General features: G+C 39.1%; 1 protein-coding gene and 1 long non-coding RNA gene across 5 annotated transcripts in view; one reads left to right on the top strand and one right to left on the bottom strand.

Moving 5' to 3' along the window:
- LOC138751771 (uncharacterized) overlaps window positions 1-19,193 on the bottom strand; it is a 692,174-nt gene that overhangs the window by 251,686 nt on the left and 421,295 nt on the right. The window lies entirely within an intron of this gene.
- odad2 (outer dynein arm docking complex subunit 2) overlaps window positions 10,148-19,193 on the top strand; it is a 355,511-nt gene continuing 346,465 nt past the window's right edge. For 3 of the 4 annotated variants that reach the window (XM_069914511.1, XM_069914512.1, XM_069914514.1), the window contains exons 1-3: window positions 10,148-10,255; window positions 10,543-10,778; window positions 12,461-12,621. In XM_069914511.1, coding sequence (XP_069770612.1) covers window positions 10,555-10,778; window positions 12,461-12,621 — 385 coding nt within the window. In that variant the 5' untranslated portion in view covers window positions 10,148-10,255; window positions 10,543-10,554. Of the gene's footprint in view, window positions 10,256-10,542; window positions 10,779-12,460; window positions 12,622-19,193 lie in introns of those variants that run through there. The other variant, XM_069914513.1, reaches the window with a different exon arrangement.

Below are 19,193 nucleotides of genomic sequence, written 5' to 3' on the forward strand. Positions count from 1 at the left end.
CAAACAGACCATGGTCAGGTATTGCTGTCTGGAATGGGTTAAAAAAACCCGATAAAAGGGAATTCGGTATATTGGCCAAAGTTTGGATCTGATGAGGACTGGATGTGTCAGACATTGAACATCTGGCTCTATCAAAATCAAAGAGATAATATTGAGACCAGAGAATATGCAGCCTAGCTTGCTGGCTCAGTGGATCGGTTGATCAACTGGTTTTGAATGAAAAGGAATGTAAGGACAAGAAGGATGAGGAACCTTTTGTCCCTGAAAACACAAGGATGGGATGTGTTACATTCCCTTCCTCCACCTTATGCTCCTCCTATGCCGGCTCCTATCTTTCCCCTCTCTCCTATGCTCTACCCACCTCCCCCACAGCTAAAGAAAGGAGAAGAAAGTAGGGGTGGTATGATGACCTGTTCACAAAGTACTAGATTACCACCTCAATTGACAAGAGAGGGAGGAGACTTTGATTTTTTTTTTCAATTTTTTATTTTTCACACCATAAATCACATTAACCATGATACACACTTTTTCCTTTTCACACATATACAGTGCCATTTTCTCCCCCCCTCCCTCCTCCCATCCCACCCTCCCTACCTCCCCCCTCCCGTCCATTTAAGGTACAAAATCTAGGATACATTAAACCAGTCAGACAATGTTGTCATTCAATAAAAATACACCAGAAATTCCACTGAGTCCATTCTTTTCATTTCCTTTCCCTTCCGTTAACTTAGGTAGTGATTGTCCCTGGTAGGTTTTCGCTATTGTGTTTCATATAAGGCTCCCATATTTGTTCGAATATTTCAATATTAATTCTTAAACTATATGTTATTTTTTCTAATGGAATACATTTATTCATTTCTATATACCATTGTTGTATTTTCAAATTATCTTCCAATTTCCAGGTTGGCATAATACATTTTTTTGCTACTGCTAGAGCTATCTTAACAAATCTTTTTTGTGCATTCTCCAAATCAATTCCAAATTCTTTGTTTTTTATGTTACTTAGGAGGTAGATCTCTGGATTCTTTGGTATATTGTTTTCTGTTATTTTATTTAATATCTGATTTAGATCTTCCCAAAATTTTTCTACTTTCTCACATGTCCAGATTGCATGAATTGTTGTTCCCATTTCTTTTTTACATCGAAAACATCTATCAGATACTGTTGAGTCCCATTTATTTAACTTTTGAGGTATAATGTATAGCCTGTGTATCCAGTTATATTGTATCATACATAACCTCATATTTATTGTATTTCTCATCGTTCCAGAACATAACTTCTCCCATGTTTCCTTTTTTATATTTATATTTAAATCTTGTTCCCATTTTTGTTTAGTTTTACCATTTGTTTCCTCATTCTCCTTTTCTTGCACTTTAATATACATATTTGTTATAAATCTTTTGATTATCATTGTATCTGTAATCACATATTCAAAGTTACTTCCCTCTGGCAAACTCAAACTGCTTCCTAATTTATCCTTCAAGTAGGATCTCAATTGGTAATATGCCAGCGCTGTATCTTGAGTTATATTGTATTTATCTTTCATTTGTTCAAAGGATAATAATCTATTTCCTGAAAAACAATTTTCTATTCTTTTAATCCCTTTTTCTCCCATTCTCTAAAGGAAAGGTTATCTATTGTAAAAGGGAGTAACTTGTTTTGCGTCAATATTAGTTTTGGTAATTGATAATTTGTTTTATTTCTTTCTACATGAATCTTCTTCCAAATATTGAGTAGATGATGTAATTCTGGAGAACTTCTATGTTGTACCAATTTTTCATCCCATTTATATAATATGTGTTCAGGTATCTTTTCCCCTATTTTATCTAATTCTAATCTGGTCCAATCTGGCTTTTCCCTTGTTTGATAAAAATCTGATAGGTATCTTAATTATGCGGCTCTATAATAATTTTTAAAGTTTGGCAGTTGTAAGCCTCCTTGTTTATACCATTCTGTTAATTTATCTAGTGCTATCCTCGGTTTCCCCCCCTTTCCATAAAAATTTCCTTATTATTTTCTTTAACTCCTTGAAGAATTTCTCTGTCAGTTGTATTGGCAATGCCTGAAATAGGTATAATATCCTTGGAAAAATGTTCATTTTAATACAGTTTATCCTTCCTATTAGTGTTAGTGGTAAATCTTTCCAATGCTCTAAATCGTCCTGTAATTTTTTCATTAGTGGATAATAATTGAGTTTATATAGTTGGCCGAGATTTTTATTTATTTGTACACCTAGGTATCTTATTGCTTGCATTTGCCATCTAAATGGTGATTCCTTCTTAAATTTTGAGAAATCCGCATTATTCATAGGCATTGCTTCACTTTTATTTACGTTGATCTTGTAACCCGACACTTCTCCATATTCCTTCAATTTCTTATATAATTCTTTTATTGATAGTTCTGGTTCTGTTAAGTATACTATAACATCATCCGCAAATAAACTGATTTTATATTCCTTGTCTTTTATTTTTATCCCTTTTATATTATTTTCTGTTCTTATCAATTCTGCTAGTGGTTCTATAGCTAACGCAAACAATAAAGGTGATAATGGGCATCCCTGCCATGTTGACCTGCTTAAGTTAAATTGCTTTGATACATGTCCATTTACTGTCACTTTCGCTAATGGTCCCTTATATAATGCTTTAATCCAATTAATATACTTCTCCGGTAAACTGAATTTTTGCAATACTTTGAACAAATAATTCCATTCTACTCTGTCAAAGGCCTTCTCTGCGTCTAAAGCAACTGCTACTGTTGGCACTTTATTCCCTTCTACTGCATGAATTAAGTTAATAAATTTACAAATATTGTCTGTTGTGCGTCTTTTTTTGATAAATCCAGTTTGGTCTAGATTTACCATTTTCGGTACATACTCTGCTAATCTGTTTGCTAATAGTTTAGCTATTATCTTATAATCTGTGTTAAGTAAAGATATTGGTCTATATGACGCTGGTGTGAGTGGATCTTTCCCTTGCTTTAGTATTACTGTAATTATTGCAGTTTTACATGAATCTGGAAAGCTTTGTGTTTTATCAATCTGGTTGATTACTTCCAGGAGGTGCGGAATTAATAAGTCTTTAAAATGTTTTATAGAATTCTATTGGGAATCCATCCTCTCCTGGTGTCTTATTATTTGGTAATTTTTTTTATTATCTCTTGTATTTCTACTATTCCAAATGGCTCTGTTAATTTATTTTGTTCCTCTATTTGTAGTTTTGGTAGTTCAATTTTAGTCAGAAATTCATCTATTTTCCCTTCTTTCCCTTCGTTTTCAGTTCGGTATAATTGTTCATAGAATTCTCTAAAGTTTTCCTTAATTTCTTTTGGATTATATGTAATTTGTTTGTCTTTTTTCCTTGATGCCAATACCATTTTCTTAGCTTGTTCTGTCTTAAGCTGCCATGCTAGGATTTTGTGCGTTTTTTCACCTAGTTCATAATATTTCTGTTTTGTCTTCATTTTATTCTTCTCCACCTTATATGTTTGTAGTGTTTCATATTTTATTTTTTTATCCACCAATTCTCTTCTTTTAGTTGTATCTTCCTTCATTGCTAATTCTTTTTCTATATTTACTATTTCCCTTACCAACAAACAAAAATAAACTTTTGATCTTCTTCGTTAGGTGAATATACATTGAGTAGATTCCAAAACTCCAAATATATCTGACATTTTATCATTACATATCTCCCTGCTGGATCTATTATTTCCTCTTCTATTTTAAATGGCACATTTTTACTAATTAATATAACTACTCCTCTTGCTTTTGAATTATACGATGCTGCTGTTACGTGTCCTACCCAATCTCTCTTTAATTTCTTGTGCTCCAATTCAATTAAATGTGTTTCTTGCACAAATGCTATATCAATTTTTTCTTTTTTCAGTAAATTTAGCAGTTTCTTCCTTTTAATTTGGTTACGTATTCCATTAATATTTAAAGTCATATAGTTCAACGTAGCCATTTTATACTTTGTTTATCTTCCCTTTCCGTTTCTCCCTCATTACCTTTCCTTCTTATCCATTTCTGTTTTCTTGTTTTGAACCCTTTATAAGACAACATTCCTAAAACATCAAACATTTTCCTTATTCTCCTATTTAAAACTTCTTTAGCCCCAATCTCCCCTTCCCCTCCTGAGTTGTCCTTTATCCCTTGTCGGACAACCACATCTCCCCTCTCCATTTGGATTTGCGAATTCACTCGCAAGCGTCAGCTGATTTTGCAGTGACCGTAACTCCTCCCCACCCAGTCCCCCCCCAGAAAAGATTTCACTTTTCATATGTAACAAAGGTCACTCTTTTAATTCCCTCCTTATTCCCTCTATTCCATTTCCTTCCCTTATTAATTCTTGTCTATACTCTCTATATTTTCCTCTAAATACGGATACATTCATGTATGCACACTATACATATACACACATATACCTCTTTACCCACATACATATAAATCGTGGTCATTTTTACTCTTATTACATGTCTTCATCTCTCTGCTTGTTTTGTAGTTGTTCTGCAAATTTCCTTGCTTCCTCTGGATCCGAGAATAGTTTTTTTCCATAAGATTGTTTTCGCTGTATTGAACTCCTTCCTCTTCTTCAGGAGTTCAAAACTTATGTGTCTTTTTAGTTCGCAGTCTTTTGTACTCTCGTTACATGTCTTCATCTCTCAGTCTATTTTGTAATTGTTCTGCAAATTTTCGTGCTTCCTCTGGATCCGAGAATAGTCTGTTTTGCTGTCCTGGAATAAATATTTTCAATACCGCTGGATGCTTTAGTATAAATTTATACCCTTTCTTCCATAAAATCGCCTTTGCTGTATTGAACTCCTTTCTCTTCTTCAGGAGTTCAAAACTTATATCTAGATATAAAACTTATATCTGTACTCCAGTGGCTTGTTGTCCTCTCTTACTTTTTCCATTGTTTTCTCCAGTACCTTTTCTCTTGTAGTATATCTTAGGAATTTTACTAAAATAGATCTTGGCTTTTGTTGTGGTTGTGGTTTAAAGGCCATTGCTCTATGTGCTCTTTCTATTTCCATTTCTTGCTGTAGTTCTGGACATCCTAGGATCCTGGGGATCCAATCTTTTATAAACTCTCTCATATTCTTGCCTTCTTCATCTTCCTTAAGGCCCACTATCTTTATGTTATTTCTTCTGTTATAATTTTCCATTATATCTATTTTCTGAGCTAACAGCTCTTGTGTCTCTTTAACTTTTTTATTAGATTCCTCTAATTTCTTTTTTAAGTCCTCTACCTCCATTTCTACTGCTGCTTCTCGTTCTTCCACCTTGTCCATTCTTTTTCCCATTTCTGATAAGGTCATATCTATTTTATTCATTTTCTCTTCTGTATTGTTTATTCTTCTTCTTAAATCATTAAATTCTTGCGCTTGCCATTCTTTAAATGACTCCATGTCTTCTTCTTTGGCTTGGCTTCGCAGACGAAGATTTATGGAGGGGGTAAAAGTCCACGTCAGCTGCAGGCTCGTTTGTGGCTGACAAGTCCGATGCGGGACAGGCAGACACGGTTGCAGCGGCTGCAGGGGAAAATTGGTTGGTTGGGGTTGGGTGTTGGGTTTTTCCTCCTTTGCCTTTTGTTAGTGAGGTGGGCTCTGCGGTCTTCTTCAAAGGAGGTTGCTGCCCGCCAAACTGTGAGGTGCCAAGATGCACGGTTTGAGGCGATATCAGCCCACTGGCGGTGGTCAATGTGGCAGGCACCAAGAGATTTCTTTAGGCAGTCCTTGTACCTTTTCTTTGGTGCACCTCTGTCACGGTGGCCAGTGGAGAGCTCGCCATATAACACGATCTTGGGAAGGCGATGGTCCTCCATTCTGGAGACGTGACCCACCCAGCGCAGCTGGATCTTCAGCAGCGTGGACTCGATGCTGTCGACCTCTGCCATCTCGAGTACTTCGACGTTAGGGATGAAAGCGCTCCAATGGATGTTGAGGATGGAGCGGAGACAACACTGGTGGAAGCGTTCTAGGAGCCGTAGGTGATGCCGGTAGAGGACCCATGATTCGGAGCCGAACAGGAGTGTGGGTATGACAACGACTCTGCTGTATACGCTTATCTTTGTGAGGTTTTTCAGTTGGTTGTTTTTCCAGACTCTTTAGTGTAGTCTTCCATAGGCGCTATTTGCCTTGGCGAGTCTGTTGTCTATCTCATTGTCGATCCTTGCATCTGATGAAATGGTGCAGCCGAGATAGGTAAACTGGTTGACCGTTTTGAGTTTTGTGTGCCCGATGGAGATGTGGGGGGGCTGGTAGTCATGGTGGGGAGCTGGCTGATGGAGGACCTCAGTTTTCTTCAGGCTGATTCTTTAATAAGAGAAAGTATATCCTTTGTCTTGCCTTTCCCTTCTCCTTCCTGAGCAAGTAATTAGACGAAAGCAGTATCCAATTACGATGGCTGGCCGAAAGGGGCTGCAGCCAGTAATTGACCAGTTGGTGAAAGATGGTATACTCGAACCTTGTATGTCACCTTTTAATACCCCTACCCCTGAGGCGAATGACCAGTACATATCCAAATATTTAAAGGGACTTTCTGCCTCTCTATACGAATTAAAACGGAAGGGTTTATTAGCTCAAAACCCACCCCTGGAGCATCCTATTCATTTTATTAAATCTGGTGATTGGGTATATGCAAAAGCATGGCAAGATCACCAACTAAAACCTGTCTGGGACGGCCCCTATTGTGTACTTTTGATTACAGACACTGCAGTGCGAACGAAAGAAAAGGAGTGGACTCACATAGAATGAATTAAACAAGCTGCTGATCCACGGACTGAAGACATTGATAATCTACCCTCCACCTGGCGTGCAGTCCTTCATCCTTCTGATCTGAAAGTTACACTACACCAGGAAAAAGTGCTGTAATGTTGTTTTTACCATTTGCTGTTTTGTTTACTTGTTGGTTCCCAATTTTTGAGAAATCACCAAATTGCTCACAATGTATTAAGTCCTCCTGGAATAGGGGCAGCAGAGGTGACAATTATTTACCTTTAGAATGCAGACAGAGGGTGCAGGTATAGTCATAGTGGGGTACCTTATTTAGTATGGGTTAATATAGGATCCCAACATGGACCAGGGGAACAGAACAGCCCTAGGGGAGTAGACTTGGTTTGTATTCCGGCCTCTACAGATATTAAAAAGAGGAGTTCTAAAGAGATAGCACAAAGAAGATGGTGGGACAATGACAGACAGAATGTTAGTCAGGATTGTACATGTAGCAGAGATAGAGTGAATACATATGCTAATGTTCACAGACAGGCTGCAACTCACAGGTTCAGTGATACTTATGCTAATGTTCGCAGACAAGCTGCAACTCACAGGTTCAGGACAAGAAACACCCCTCCCCAACTTGGTCTCCTGTAAATCATCCTTTGGGTCACACAGACATTCGGAATGTTAAGAACCACCACTGTAAGGGGAGTTCCAGTTGTAAACGACGTAAGCTGCTCCAGAACACCACAGCTGCTTGGCATTTAAATCGTTTAATCAGACTCCAACCTTGGAGATCATAATCGAACAGACAGTGATGGCCCTGAATTTATGGGCTGAAGAAAGATGACAGATACGAGCCACAGTTCAACAAAACCGCCTGGCTCTCGATTACTCGTTGGCTGCTGAAGGCAGCGTTTGTGAAAGACTGGTTAATGACAATACTCACAACGGTCAGGCGGTTAAAGACACTTCTTCAGGAGTTCAAAAATCTTCCCATGCCCAGGTTCAGACTTGGCAACCTTGGTCCGGTGTGGGATGGACTCGACTTTTTATTGGTAACTGGAGTCTGATACCCACAGCCCTTATAGCAGCTGGACTCACTATTCTGGCCAATATGGTGCTCCCCTGCCTAAAGACTTGTGTGCAGTATTTAATTCAACGGACCCCTCGTCAGATCACTATAACCCAAAGGATGTATGTTTCCCAAATTCTGTCTGATGATGCTGAGATTGCAGTTCGTTTACTGACCCGCTGGGAAAAAGACCAAGTTTACAAATAATACATTCCAGTTGAGAATTCACGAAGTGTAGCTAAAAGAAAAGTGAGGATTGTGAGAGTTGAGTAAAACTAATATGAAAATATGAGAGATGAAGAAAGCTCGTATGGATATATGTGTAATGAATAAAGCCAGTATGAATAAGATAAGGATAGATAATATATAATAGAATGTAGGAAGTAAAGTTAGTCTGAATAAGATAAGAATCTTCTAGCCTTAGACAGAGTCAGCAAGTTCCACATATGTAATTAGTAAGCCTTAGACAGAATTAGCAAGTTCTGCATATAAGAGTTAGTAAGCCCTGAGAGTCGGGAAGGTGCGAATAAGGACAATGACATGATGGGACACCGACAGGATACCCCCTGGTCCTCCAAGTTCACAGAAACAGCACATAGGCAGACAGGATTGCCTAATGCCAAACTCATCCAGGAGGCAGAAGAATGTAAGGGGGAGGGTACTTCTACACTGAAATAAACTGTATAAAAGTTGGGTGAGCCCCAGTGTATGTGTGTATTCCCAGGGTAAGGGGGATGCACCCAACTTTGCATTGTTGTATAATAAATGTTCTTTGTTCTCAATTTTTGTCTCGAGCAATTTCTGTGAAGGTACTTCTGTTTCTCACACTTCCAAAATGTAACACCTCACACGCGTCTGCATTAAATTCCATCTGCCATTTTTCAGTCCATTTTTTACAGCTGGTCCAGATCCCTCTGCAGCATTCTTTGCTGCCCATAATGCCTCCAGTCTTAAAGTCATATGCAAACTTGCTGATCCAATTTGCCACATTATCATCCAGATCATTGATATAGATGACAAATAACAATTGTCCCAGCATTGATCCATGAGGCCCACCATTAGTCAGAGGCCTCCAGTCTGAGAAGTAATTATCCACCACTACTCTCTGGCTTCTCCTGTCCACCCATTGTTGAATCCAATTCACTACTTCACCATGAATATCTAGCATCTGAACATTTATGACACACCTCTTGAGTGAGACTCCATCAAAGGCCTTATTAAAGTCCATGTAGACAACATCCACAGACTTCCCTTCATCAGGTTTCCTGTTAACCTCCTCAAAAATCTCTTCAGAATGGTTAAACATGACCTATCACACACAAAGCCATCCTAACTCTTCCTTATAAACTTCTGGCTATTGAAATAATTGTATATCCGATCTCTTAGAACACCTTCCAACAACTTGCCTATGACTGACATCAGTCTCATCAGTCTATAATTTCCAGGGTTACTTTTGGAGCATTTTTAAACAATGAAACTACTATCCACATCTTAAGAGTTGTATTACTGTTTTAACTCTATTCATAACATTAATTTGGTGAAAGACTGCTTGATCTGTTTAACAGTGTTTTTGGTGCTTAAATATGCAATTGTATTCATGAGCTGAAATGATAGCTATTCAGCAACTCAAATGGTCAGGTATGATTCATGTCATTAAGAGAGTTTTGTCCCTAACCACCATTCACCAGTTTTACTGAAACCTCTCTGGGTTTACAAGAGTGCTAGGACTTTTGTCGTAATGAAATTTGGAGCAAAATGGTCCCGTTGGATCTGGTAAGTGAATCAGACAGCTCGTTCATCATGAGTCAGTGTAATAACATCACTGTCAGTCATAGCCATTTGCTGAAGATTGAGGGTAAACTCTGATAGGCCAGTAGCATTTGTCTTTATCTTGAATAAGACCTAAATGAGCAGTTTACTGCGAAAATGTTGGTTCAGCGGCACTTCAAATTCTGGTGACCCCAATACAGGAAGAATATGGAGACTTATTTCGTAGGATGTTGCCTGGATTCGAGGGTATAAACTTTAAGTGGCGATTGGACCATCTTGGGTTGTTCTCCCTCCAGCGGTTGAGGCTGAATGAAGTTTATACAATTATGAGATGCATTGATAAGATGGCCTTTTCTCCAGGGTCAAAGAAGACATGAGTTGAAGTTTAATGTGAGGGGCAAGAGTTGAAGTGCCTGGTATGGGATGCTAGGGATAGTCGTGGAAGTGGGTAGATTGAGTGTGTTGGGCCCCATTATCTCAGACGCAGACTCCTTTTTTTAATACGTATGAACCTGGTCACCGCCCCCTAATTCCCGCGACACGCATGCGCAGCGCCCCGCTGGGTTGGAACCGTCGCCTAGCAACGCCGACGCGCCTTCGTCTCCAGGGCGACTCTCCGCAACCCGACGGCTCGGCCTGCGCAGTTCTGCCTGAACGAAGGTGGGATCGCCGCCCGGCGCTGCTTTGTTGACCTTGCGGGTGAGCTGATGGCGTTGACCCCGGGGACGATGGGCAGGAAGGAGGGCCGGGTTCCCCTGCAAAACTCTGCGGCCCCGGCCTTCATTCAACCGACCTGGGCTGGATGGCGGGTTCACCTTCCTCATCGAGGCTCGTCGCCGTTCATCAAGTCCCGCGGAAGCGTGTAGATGAATGGGCTCCTCCCCCCCCCCCCCCCCCCCCGCCACCTGAGAGGTGACCACTGTTTGTATCCCCCCCCCCCCCACCCCACCATTATTAACCATACTCGTCTTGTCGTGTCCCTGCAGTCACTGATCACCATGGGAGTTGCACTGACTCGAGCCGCTCAGTGGACAGCGGCTGGCATCGGCGTCGGGAAGCTGGAGTTTACACCCCTGAACGTGTCTCTTATGAATGACATTATTAAATTGGTTGAAAATGTGAACTCTCAGCACCCCCAAGAAGCAGCCTTAATGTTTCGAGAACCACTGGAGTGGACGTCTGGAATAGAGGTATCTGCATTTGGGGCAGACTATGAAATTAGGTAGGTCTCAGTCAATATGGGACAGCATCTTTTCAAAAATATTCAGTGGAGCTCCCACCCTATTTAAGAACTTCGTTGCTCAGGCTTTCTTTGGTTGAGGAAGGAAGGAGGGGATGAGCAGAGTATATGGGGGTAAGGATTAAATGTTTCTCACCCAGTTACAAATTGTTGCTTCTGAATTCAGCGCCAACACTTAACGTTTCGTGCTTTGTTTCGCCTTCGCTCAGTTTATGTCATTCTTCACTCAGTGGTGGAGAAAATGACAGTAAACATTGAAAAGTATATTAAGACTGAACATGGAATTACAAAGACTTCCTTAACAGAAATCTTGGAGCAAGTAGCAAAGGCAAGGGGGGAACCCGTGGATGCGGTAAATCTCACTCAAGTCATTGGAGCACAAATTGATTTTAAAAATTCAGTATAAAGTGCAAATTGTGTTGGGTCCAGGCAAATGAAGGAGTTAGTGCAATAGTAAAAGAAAAATAGACTGATAGGGATTGAGAGTTGATTTTTCGGACAAAGCAAAGAGTAGGAAGAAATGAATCATTCTCAGTTGGTGACTAATAGGATAAGACAGGGGCCAGACATGCACGATCACCATTAATCATCGAGCTGAAGAGTGCAATATCATGTTTCCAAGTTTGCCGGTGATACAAAACTAGATGAGGAGAGAGGTACATAGAATGTAGGGCATGGCTATGCCTCATGTGTGCATGGGAACATTGGTAAATGATTTTCTTTTCATTCTTTCCCTGCCTTTGTATTTGTTCGCATACTGAACTTGAAACGTGCATATTTCTCACAGATTTTTAGAATTCCTATGACTTTGTTATATTTTAAGCTGATGGTATTAAAATTGATTTTCCACCGTTGAGATATTAGTTCATATTTAGTTCAAAGTGTTATCGAATCACATAGTTGTCCAGCACTGTGTTGGGGCTGAATTCAGAAGCACACTGATCTTCTTGCCCATTCAAAGTGCAATACACACACCGACTTGAGAATCTCAGCATTTCACGCAGAAGTAATCAATGTTTTCAGCTTTGAGCCCTTCGTAGTTAAAAAAGCAAAAACAGGCAGCCCCCTGAATTTTAAAAAAAATGATGGAGGGAGGAAGGGGAGGGGTGGGGTAGTACAGGCTAACAAGTAAGAGGTGGATGCAGCTGAGAGTGTTGAAGAGAAAGATGAGAAATGCTTTGGAGGGTAGCTCTGATAGGAAAAGAAAATGGGCTGGGGAGGAGGGGGAAAGGAAAACAAGGAGATAGGGAAAGAGGGAGAGGGAGGTGGTTAACAAAAATTGGAGAATTCTATGTTAATTTCAGGTGGTTGGAGAGTGGCCAGAGGAAATATAAGGTGTGGTTTCAGTGTGGCTGTGCACAGGTCATAGATAGATGTATCAATGCTGTGTGGAATTGAAATGGTTGGCCACTGGGCGGTCTTTGCTGTTCCAGTGTGGTGGGTTTTTTTATACTAAAAAATTAAGTATTTATTGGTTTCAACTGATCACCCATAATTTAACAATCTTATTACACCAGTTATCTGGGAATATTTGATTTATGAAAAATATTAATAGCTGATTATGCTTTTTCTCTGGCATCAATGTAAATTACTTATCATTTTTGTTTGTTGAAAATAGTTCCAGTATGCATGTTAAATTTTAAACTTTTTTTTTAACCTTTCAGTAAAGGAGCTTTAGTCTCAAAAGAAAGCATGGATGGAATCCCTTTACTGAATTTTCAGGCTTCTACTGGCATCATTAAAGTATACACCTTTAACCAGCTGGCTAAGTTTCTGGAAATAGCTCAGAGAGAAAAACTGAAAGAAACACAAGCATGTTTGGAAGGTTAGTTTTAGTTATTGATTCCTTGTTCAAGTGTTTTTAATTGTTATTATTTGTTTATATGTACACAATCCTTTCATTAGTAGTTTATAAAATTATGAGACATTGATCAATCAGGCAGTTGGAATATTTTTCCCAGAGTGAAAATGTCACATATTAGAGGCATACATTTAAGATGAAGGGGTGGAGATGTAATAGAGATGGCAAAGGAGATGTGTGGCATTTGTTTAGGTAGGTGTCTGGAACAGGCTGTCAGTAGTACTAGTGGGAGCAGGTACAATACAGGTAGTCCTCAACTTACGGCCTACACATTCATCCACACATAATGACTGAAATTTTTAAAATACTTTACGTATACTGAGATTCTTCATTAAAGGTTTATGTGTTGAATTTCTTTTGAAAAATTGCTTTAATGCCTCATTAAGACATGTAAATCTGACCTAAAACAAACCCAAGTTATCATCAATCCTTCAGTCTCAATTACGGTCGTAAGCTGAGGACTACCTGTCATAGCATTTATGAAGCTTCTAGATAGACACATCGATATGTAAGTTTACACATCATGCTCGAGCAGTAGAGTTTTAGTTTAACACAGGCATCATGTTCTGCATAGGTACTGTACATGGACCAAAGGACTAGTTCTTGTGCTGTACTATTTTACGTGCCTATTTATTTTAACTATTATCTTTCTTGATGTACCATTAATTGAATTGAAATCATACAATAACAACACAATAAAATGTTCCTTGTGCCCATACTTGCCTGATTAAAAAAGCACATTTTCCTCCTTCATTTTTGTTTCTATTTCAATATGAATGACACTATTAAGCAAGTATCCACCTCACAATTAGGTAGCAAATTTCAAATTCAGACCATTGAATAAAGTTTTCCTCTTGCTGCTTCTGGTCTCTCTTTTATACTGATTGCTGTCATGCCAACTTTACAGATTTTGCAAAAATAACTCGCCTCTCTGCGTTTACAATATTTATAGTTCAGCATATATAACCTATCATTCTTTCAACCTCTCATACAACTGCAATGAAATTTATCATTTATGCTGCTATTTTTTCAATCTAGTTTGCCTGAGATCTTTGTCACTGTTTAATATTCTTTCAAGTTCCGTGTCATTTTTGCTACTTGTGACTGTCTTTAGTATTTAACAAGAAAAAAACCACAGTAGTTTTCCCTTCACTTTGAAAAACAGTCATTCATCGTATCTGGTTTCTATCCCTGAACAATGTTTGTGTCTTTGCTTCAAAGATCCTTTTATCCCATTGATTCAGTTTATTAACAATTCTTTTAAGTCATTCTTTATTGTTTTGAGGGGTTGGATTTAAGAGCAGGAGATTCTGCTGCAACTCTACAGGGTAATGCCAAGGCCACACCTGGAGTACTACATACAGTTCTGGGCTCCTTTCTTAAGGAAAGATACAGAGGCAATGTAGAGGAGGTTCACCAGGTTGGACAAGTAAGACGCTTAAAATTATATATAAATATATATAAAAAAATTAGTGAAGTTTTGACATTTCTGACAGTGGCAATTTGTCTTTTGGACTATTCAATAGTACTCAACCAGATTATTCACAAACAGAATGGAAATATTGCAGTTTCCAGAAATTATCAAATTCATTATCCAGCAACAAATTAAGGTTAAAAAGAGGAACCTGATGGCTATTGCCATAACTTTGTCAGACTTTGAAAGACAAAGTGAAAACATATTATTTACAATATAAAAAGAACAGAAGCAGAGGACACATATTTAAAGCATTTGTGCAATTTGGAGACATTAGTATTTTAAGATTCTTTTTCTTTGGCTTGGCTTCGCGGACGAAGATTTATGGAGGGGGTAAAAAGTCCACGTCAGCTGCAGGCTCGTTTGTGGCTGACAAGTCCGATGCGGGACAGGCAGACACGATTGCAGCGGTTGCAAGGGAAAATTGGTTGGTTGGGGTTGGGTGTTGGGTTTTTCCTCCAGTGAGGTGGGCTCTTCGGTCTTCTTCAAAGGAGGTTGCTGCCTGCCAAACTGTGAGGCGCCAAGATGCACGGTTTGAGGCGTTATCAGCCCACTGGCGGTGGTCAATGTGGCAGGCACCAAGAGATTTCTTTAGGCAGTCCTTGTACCTTTTCTTTGGTGCACCTCTGTCACGGTGGCCAGTGGAGAGCTCGCCATATAACACGATCTTGGGAAGGCGATGGTCCTCCATTCTGGAGACGTGACCCATCCAGCGCAGCTGGATCTTCAGCAGCGTGGACTCGATGCTGTCGACCTCTGTCATCTCGAGTACTTCGATGTTAGGGGTGTAAGCGCTCCAATGGATGTTGAGGATGGAGCGGAGACAACGCTGGTGGAAGCGTTCTAGGAGCCGTAGGTGGTGAAGCATTTTATTAATTGTAACAGTTAATCCCAGGTAGGATATTTCCTTTTCCTTAAATTGTTTAAAGGGGAAATGATGGCAGTCAGTGAAATGGTATCTTCCTCCTTTGAAGTGATGAAAATCAAGGAGCAGTCTAGTGCAGGACTTCCCAAATTTTTTGCTTGCGGAACCCTTTTGGGGAGTACTTGGAAATCGCAGAACCCCATGGTAGAAGTAGAATAGTATCAACTTCTGGTTTGAGTATAAATGAATTTTTTTTTTCAACAGTAAGCAGTGCTTGTAAAATCCCATTTCATCAGAATTTGCTTATTTTGTTTCAACTGAATTTTTTTGGGAATATTTTATTTATATTTTAAGAAAATACAGAATATAGAATTCAGTTAATATGACAATAATACATTGAATATAAAATCATAGGTCTGAAAAAAAAAAGAAAAGGACACTCCCTCTTCTCCCAGTGCCCCCTCTCCCGATTTGAAAGAAAAGGGACAGGCAGCAGGGAATAGCGGGAAATAAAAATAATGAAAATAGAAAAGAAAAAGCAACAGGAGCAAGGTTCATCATCTTAGAGTCACATCATTTTAAAAGTATTAAATTTCTAATAAGGAATATACTAATTGACAAATATCAAAATAAATTATTCAATCTGGGCATTTAAGAAATCTAAATAAGGCTGCCAAATTTCAACGAACATACTCCTAAGATTATAAGTAATCTTTACAGTTTTGCATTTCCATGTTCCAATGATCAATGTGAAGTAGGGAATCGAATTTCCATGTTCCATTTCCTGGCTATTGACAATGCAATTTTATTAAATTTAGATTTACTTCTTGAGTGGTTAATTTTTATAACTGCTAAAAATTCCCCAGAAGAAACAATTCCAGGTCTAGGGGAAAGTTCACCCTCACATTTTTTGTCAACACTTCTCCCAATTCTGTCGAAAAGGGTCTTAATTCCATGCATAACCAGGTGAAATGTAAAAAGATATCAACACCTAAAACACCTATCAGAAAATTCTGGTTTATTTTGATGCATCTTTTAAGGTGTGAGATATAATTGGTGCAGAAAATTATCATGAATCAGTCTGTATCTAGAATTAATTAAGGTACACATAGATCTGAGCAGAATTGTGGATCGATTACAATGTCCAAATCTGATTCCCATCTCTCCCTTGATCTATGCAGTCCAGATTTTGGGCTTTGATCTTGGATCAGAACATATATAATTCCCCTCTCGAATTAGAATTTCCATGTCTGAGCATATTAATAGGACCACTTTTCCCCCTAAAGCAGATCATAATTGGATATAGCAGAAGAATGTGTTGTTTGGTAAATTATATTTATTTTTAAGTCCCTCAAAAGACATAAATTGCCTCTATTGATCATAACAATCTTCAATGTACTTGATACCATGTTGGTACCAGGTTGCCAAGATTCTATTATCCAAGTTCGGGTATTAAACTATTTTGAGATAGAGATATCTTTGAGGATAATTCTTCTTTTAATCCCACAAATTGTTTAATTTGATCCCAAATATAAATTATTTGTTTCAATAATGGGTTATTTGTTTTCCTTTTATTTAATTTAAAATTCCATTTATAAATAAATTTATCTGCCATCTGCTGTCCTACCATATGCAAGCTAATTATAGCCAAGAAATAATTTTCCTTATTTAAAAAGCAGCAAAAAACAAATTTGGGCATCTTAATAATATTTTTAAAAATCAAATAATTTTAACACTCCCAATTTATAATCCCAGGTCAATTTATCCATAGAAATTCTAGAAACTTTACCTGACCAAAGGAATTAACTAACATGTTCATAAAGATATTAAAAAAAAATTATTAGGTATAAGATTTAAGATTGAAAAAAAAGTATTGAAATCTCAGCATGATCTTCATTTTTACACAATTTACTCTGCCCAATAATATGATGGGCAGATTTTTCCACCTACGTAGGTCCTTCTCAATTTTCTGCAGTTAGGGGAGATAATTAAGCTTATATAGATCATTCAAATCACTATTAAATTTAATCCCAAAATGCTTCATATTGAATTTGGCCCAATTAAACTGACTGCCATATTGATATTGGGTATAGTCCCCTTTGCTTAATGGTAAAATCTCATTCTTGTCCCAGTTTATTTTATATCCAGAGACTTTCCCATAATTATCCAGTGTGGTCTTAAGTCTAATTGGAGAACTGGCTGGATCAGTCAAATATTTTAATATATCATCAACAAATACATTTATTTTATATTCTTCCTTGTCCACTTTAAACCCCTTTTTGTCTAGATCCTTTCTGACAGCTTCAGTCAATGATTCGAATGTCCTATCAAATAGAGATGGAGATAGTGGGCAACCTTGTTTATTTATCTATATAATGAAAAGACTGATGAAATCTGTCCATTAGTAATTATTTTAGCTTTGGTCTTTGGTAAAGTGCTCTTACCCAATTCATAAATATTTGACCAAACTGAATTTCTCCATTGTTTTCAATAAAAAAATTCTATTCAGGTCTATCCAAAGTCTTTTCAGCATCCAAAGCCACTGCTACGCTCAGGTCCACCTTTGTGTTGGCTAAATGTAAGATTGTAAATAATCTGCCAATATTATCTGATGATTGTCTATTTTTAATAAACCCTGATTAATCAGATTTAACAAATTTTGGAAAATATTAAGCCAATCTGTTTGCTAATATTTTATAGTCTGTATTTAAAAGCAATATGGTCTATAAGATGTTGGTTTTAATGGATGTTTATCTTTTTCAAATCAATGTAGTAATTGCTGTTGAAAAAGATTCCAGGAAAATATGGGTCTCCTCAGCCAGAGTCAGTACCCTCATAAAAATGGATATAATTTATCCTTAAATTCTTTATAAAATTGGCAGTGGGTCTTTCCAGAGTGTATGATCGGTTCCATGGAGTCGGTGGGTCAGCAGCTTGTGCTGGTCGGGGGCTGTTACCAGCAGATTTTGTTCGGCTACCGGATAAAGTGCTGGAGGGAGGTGAGTCTGTGACAGTTTTATTGTCAGGGATTTCCCGGAGCAGTGAGAGGGTTTGTTTTGTGAACAGTCCAGCTCGGCATCTAATACATGTGTGTCCTTTACCACAATGTACTGGCGTCCCATACACAGTCCAGGTATATCCTGTACAGGCGTTACATATTCAGTGAGGTTTGTGACTTCCCTTACACAGAACAGACACCCTGTGTCTTTTCGTCTTTGGCTTGGCTTCGCGGACGAAGATTTATGGAGGGGGTAAAAGTCCACGTCAGCTGCAGGCTCATTTGTGGCTGACAAGTCCGATGCGGGACAGGCAGACACGGTTGCAGTGGCTGCAGGGGAAAATTGGTTGGTTGGGGTTGGGTGTTGGGTTTTTCCTCCTTTGCCTTTTGTCAGTGAGGTGGGCTCTGCGGTCTTCTTCAAAGGAGGTTGCTGCCCGCCAAACTGTGAGGCGCCAAGATGCACGGTTTGAGGCGTTATCAGCCCACTGGAGGTGGTCAATGTGGCAGGCACCAAGAGATTTCTTTAGGCAGTCCTTGTACCTTTTCTTTGGTGCACCTCTGTCACGGTGGCCAGTGGAGAGCTCGCCATATAACACGATCTTGGGAAGGCGATGGTCCTCCATTCTGGAGACGTGACCCATCCAGCGCAGCTGGATCTTCAGCAGCGTGGACTCGATGCTGTCGACCTCTGCCATCTCGAGTACTTCGACGTTAGGGATGAAAGCGCTCCAATGGATGTTGAGGATGGAGCGGAGACAACGCTGGTGGAAGCGTTCTAGGAGCCGTAGGTGGTGCTGGTAGAGGACCCATGATTCGGAGCCGAACAGGAGTGTGGGTATGACAACGGCTCTGTATATGCTTATCTTTGTGAGGTTTTTCAGTTGGTTGTTTTTCCAGACTCTTTTGTGTAGTCTTCCAAAGGCGCTATTTGCCTTGGCGAGTCTGTTGTCTATGCATCTGATGAAATGGTGCAGCCGAGATAGGTAAACTGGTTGACCGTTTTGAGTTTTGTGTGCCCGATGGAGATGTGGGGGGGCTGGTAGTCATGGTGGGGAGATGGCTGAAGGAGGACCTCAGTTTTCTTCAGGCTGACTTCCAGGCCAAACATTTTGGCAGTTTCCGCAAAGCAGGACGTCAAGCGCTGAAGAGCTGGCTCTGAATGGGCAACTAAAGCGGCATCGTCTGCAAAGAGTAGTTCA

Source organism: Narcine bancroftii, chromosome 1 (genome assembly GCF_036971445.1).
Source record: "Narcine bancroftii isolate sNarBan1 chromosome 1, sNarBan1.hap1, whole genome shotgun sequence".
NCBI lineage: Eukaryota > Metazoa > Chordata > Chondrichthyes > Torpediniformes > Narcinidae > Narcine > Narcine bancroftii.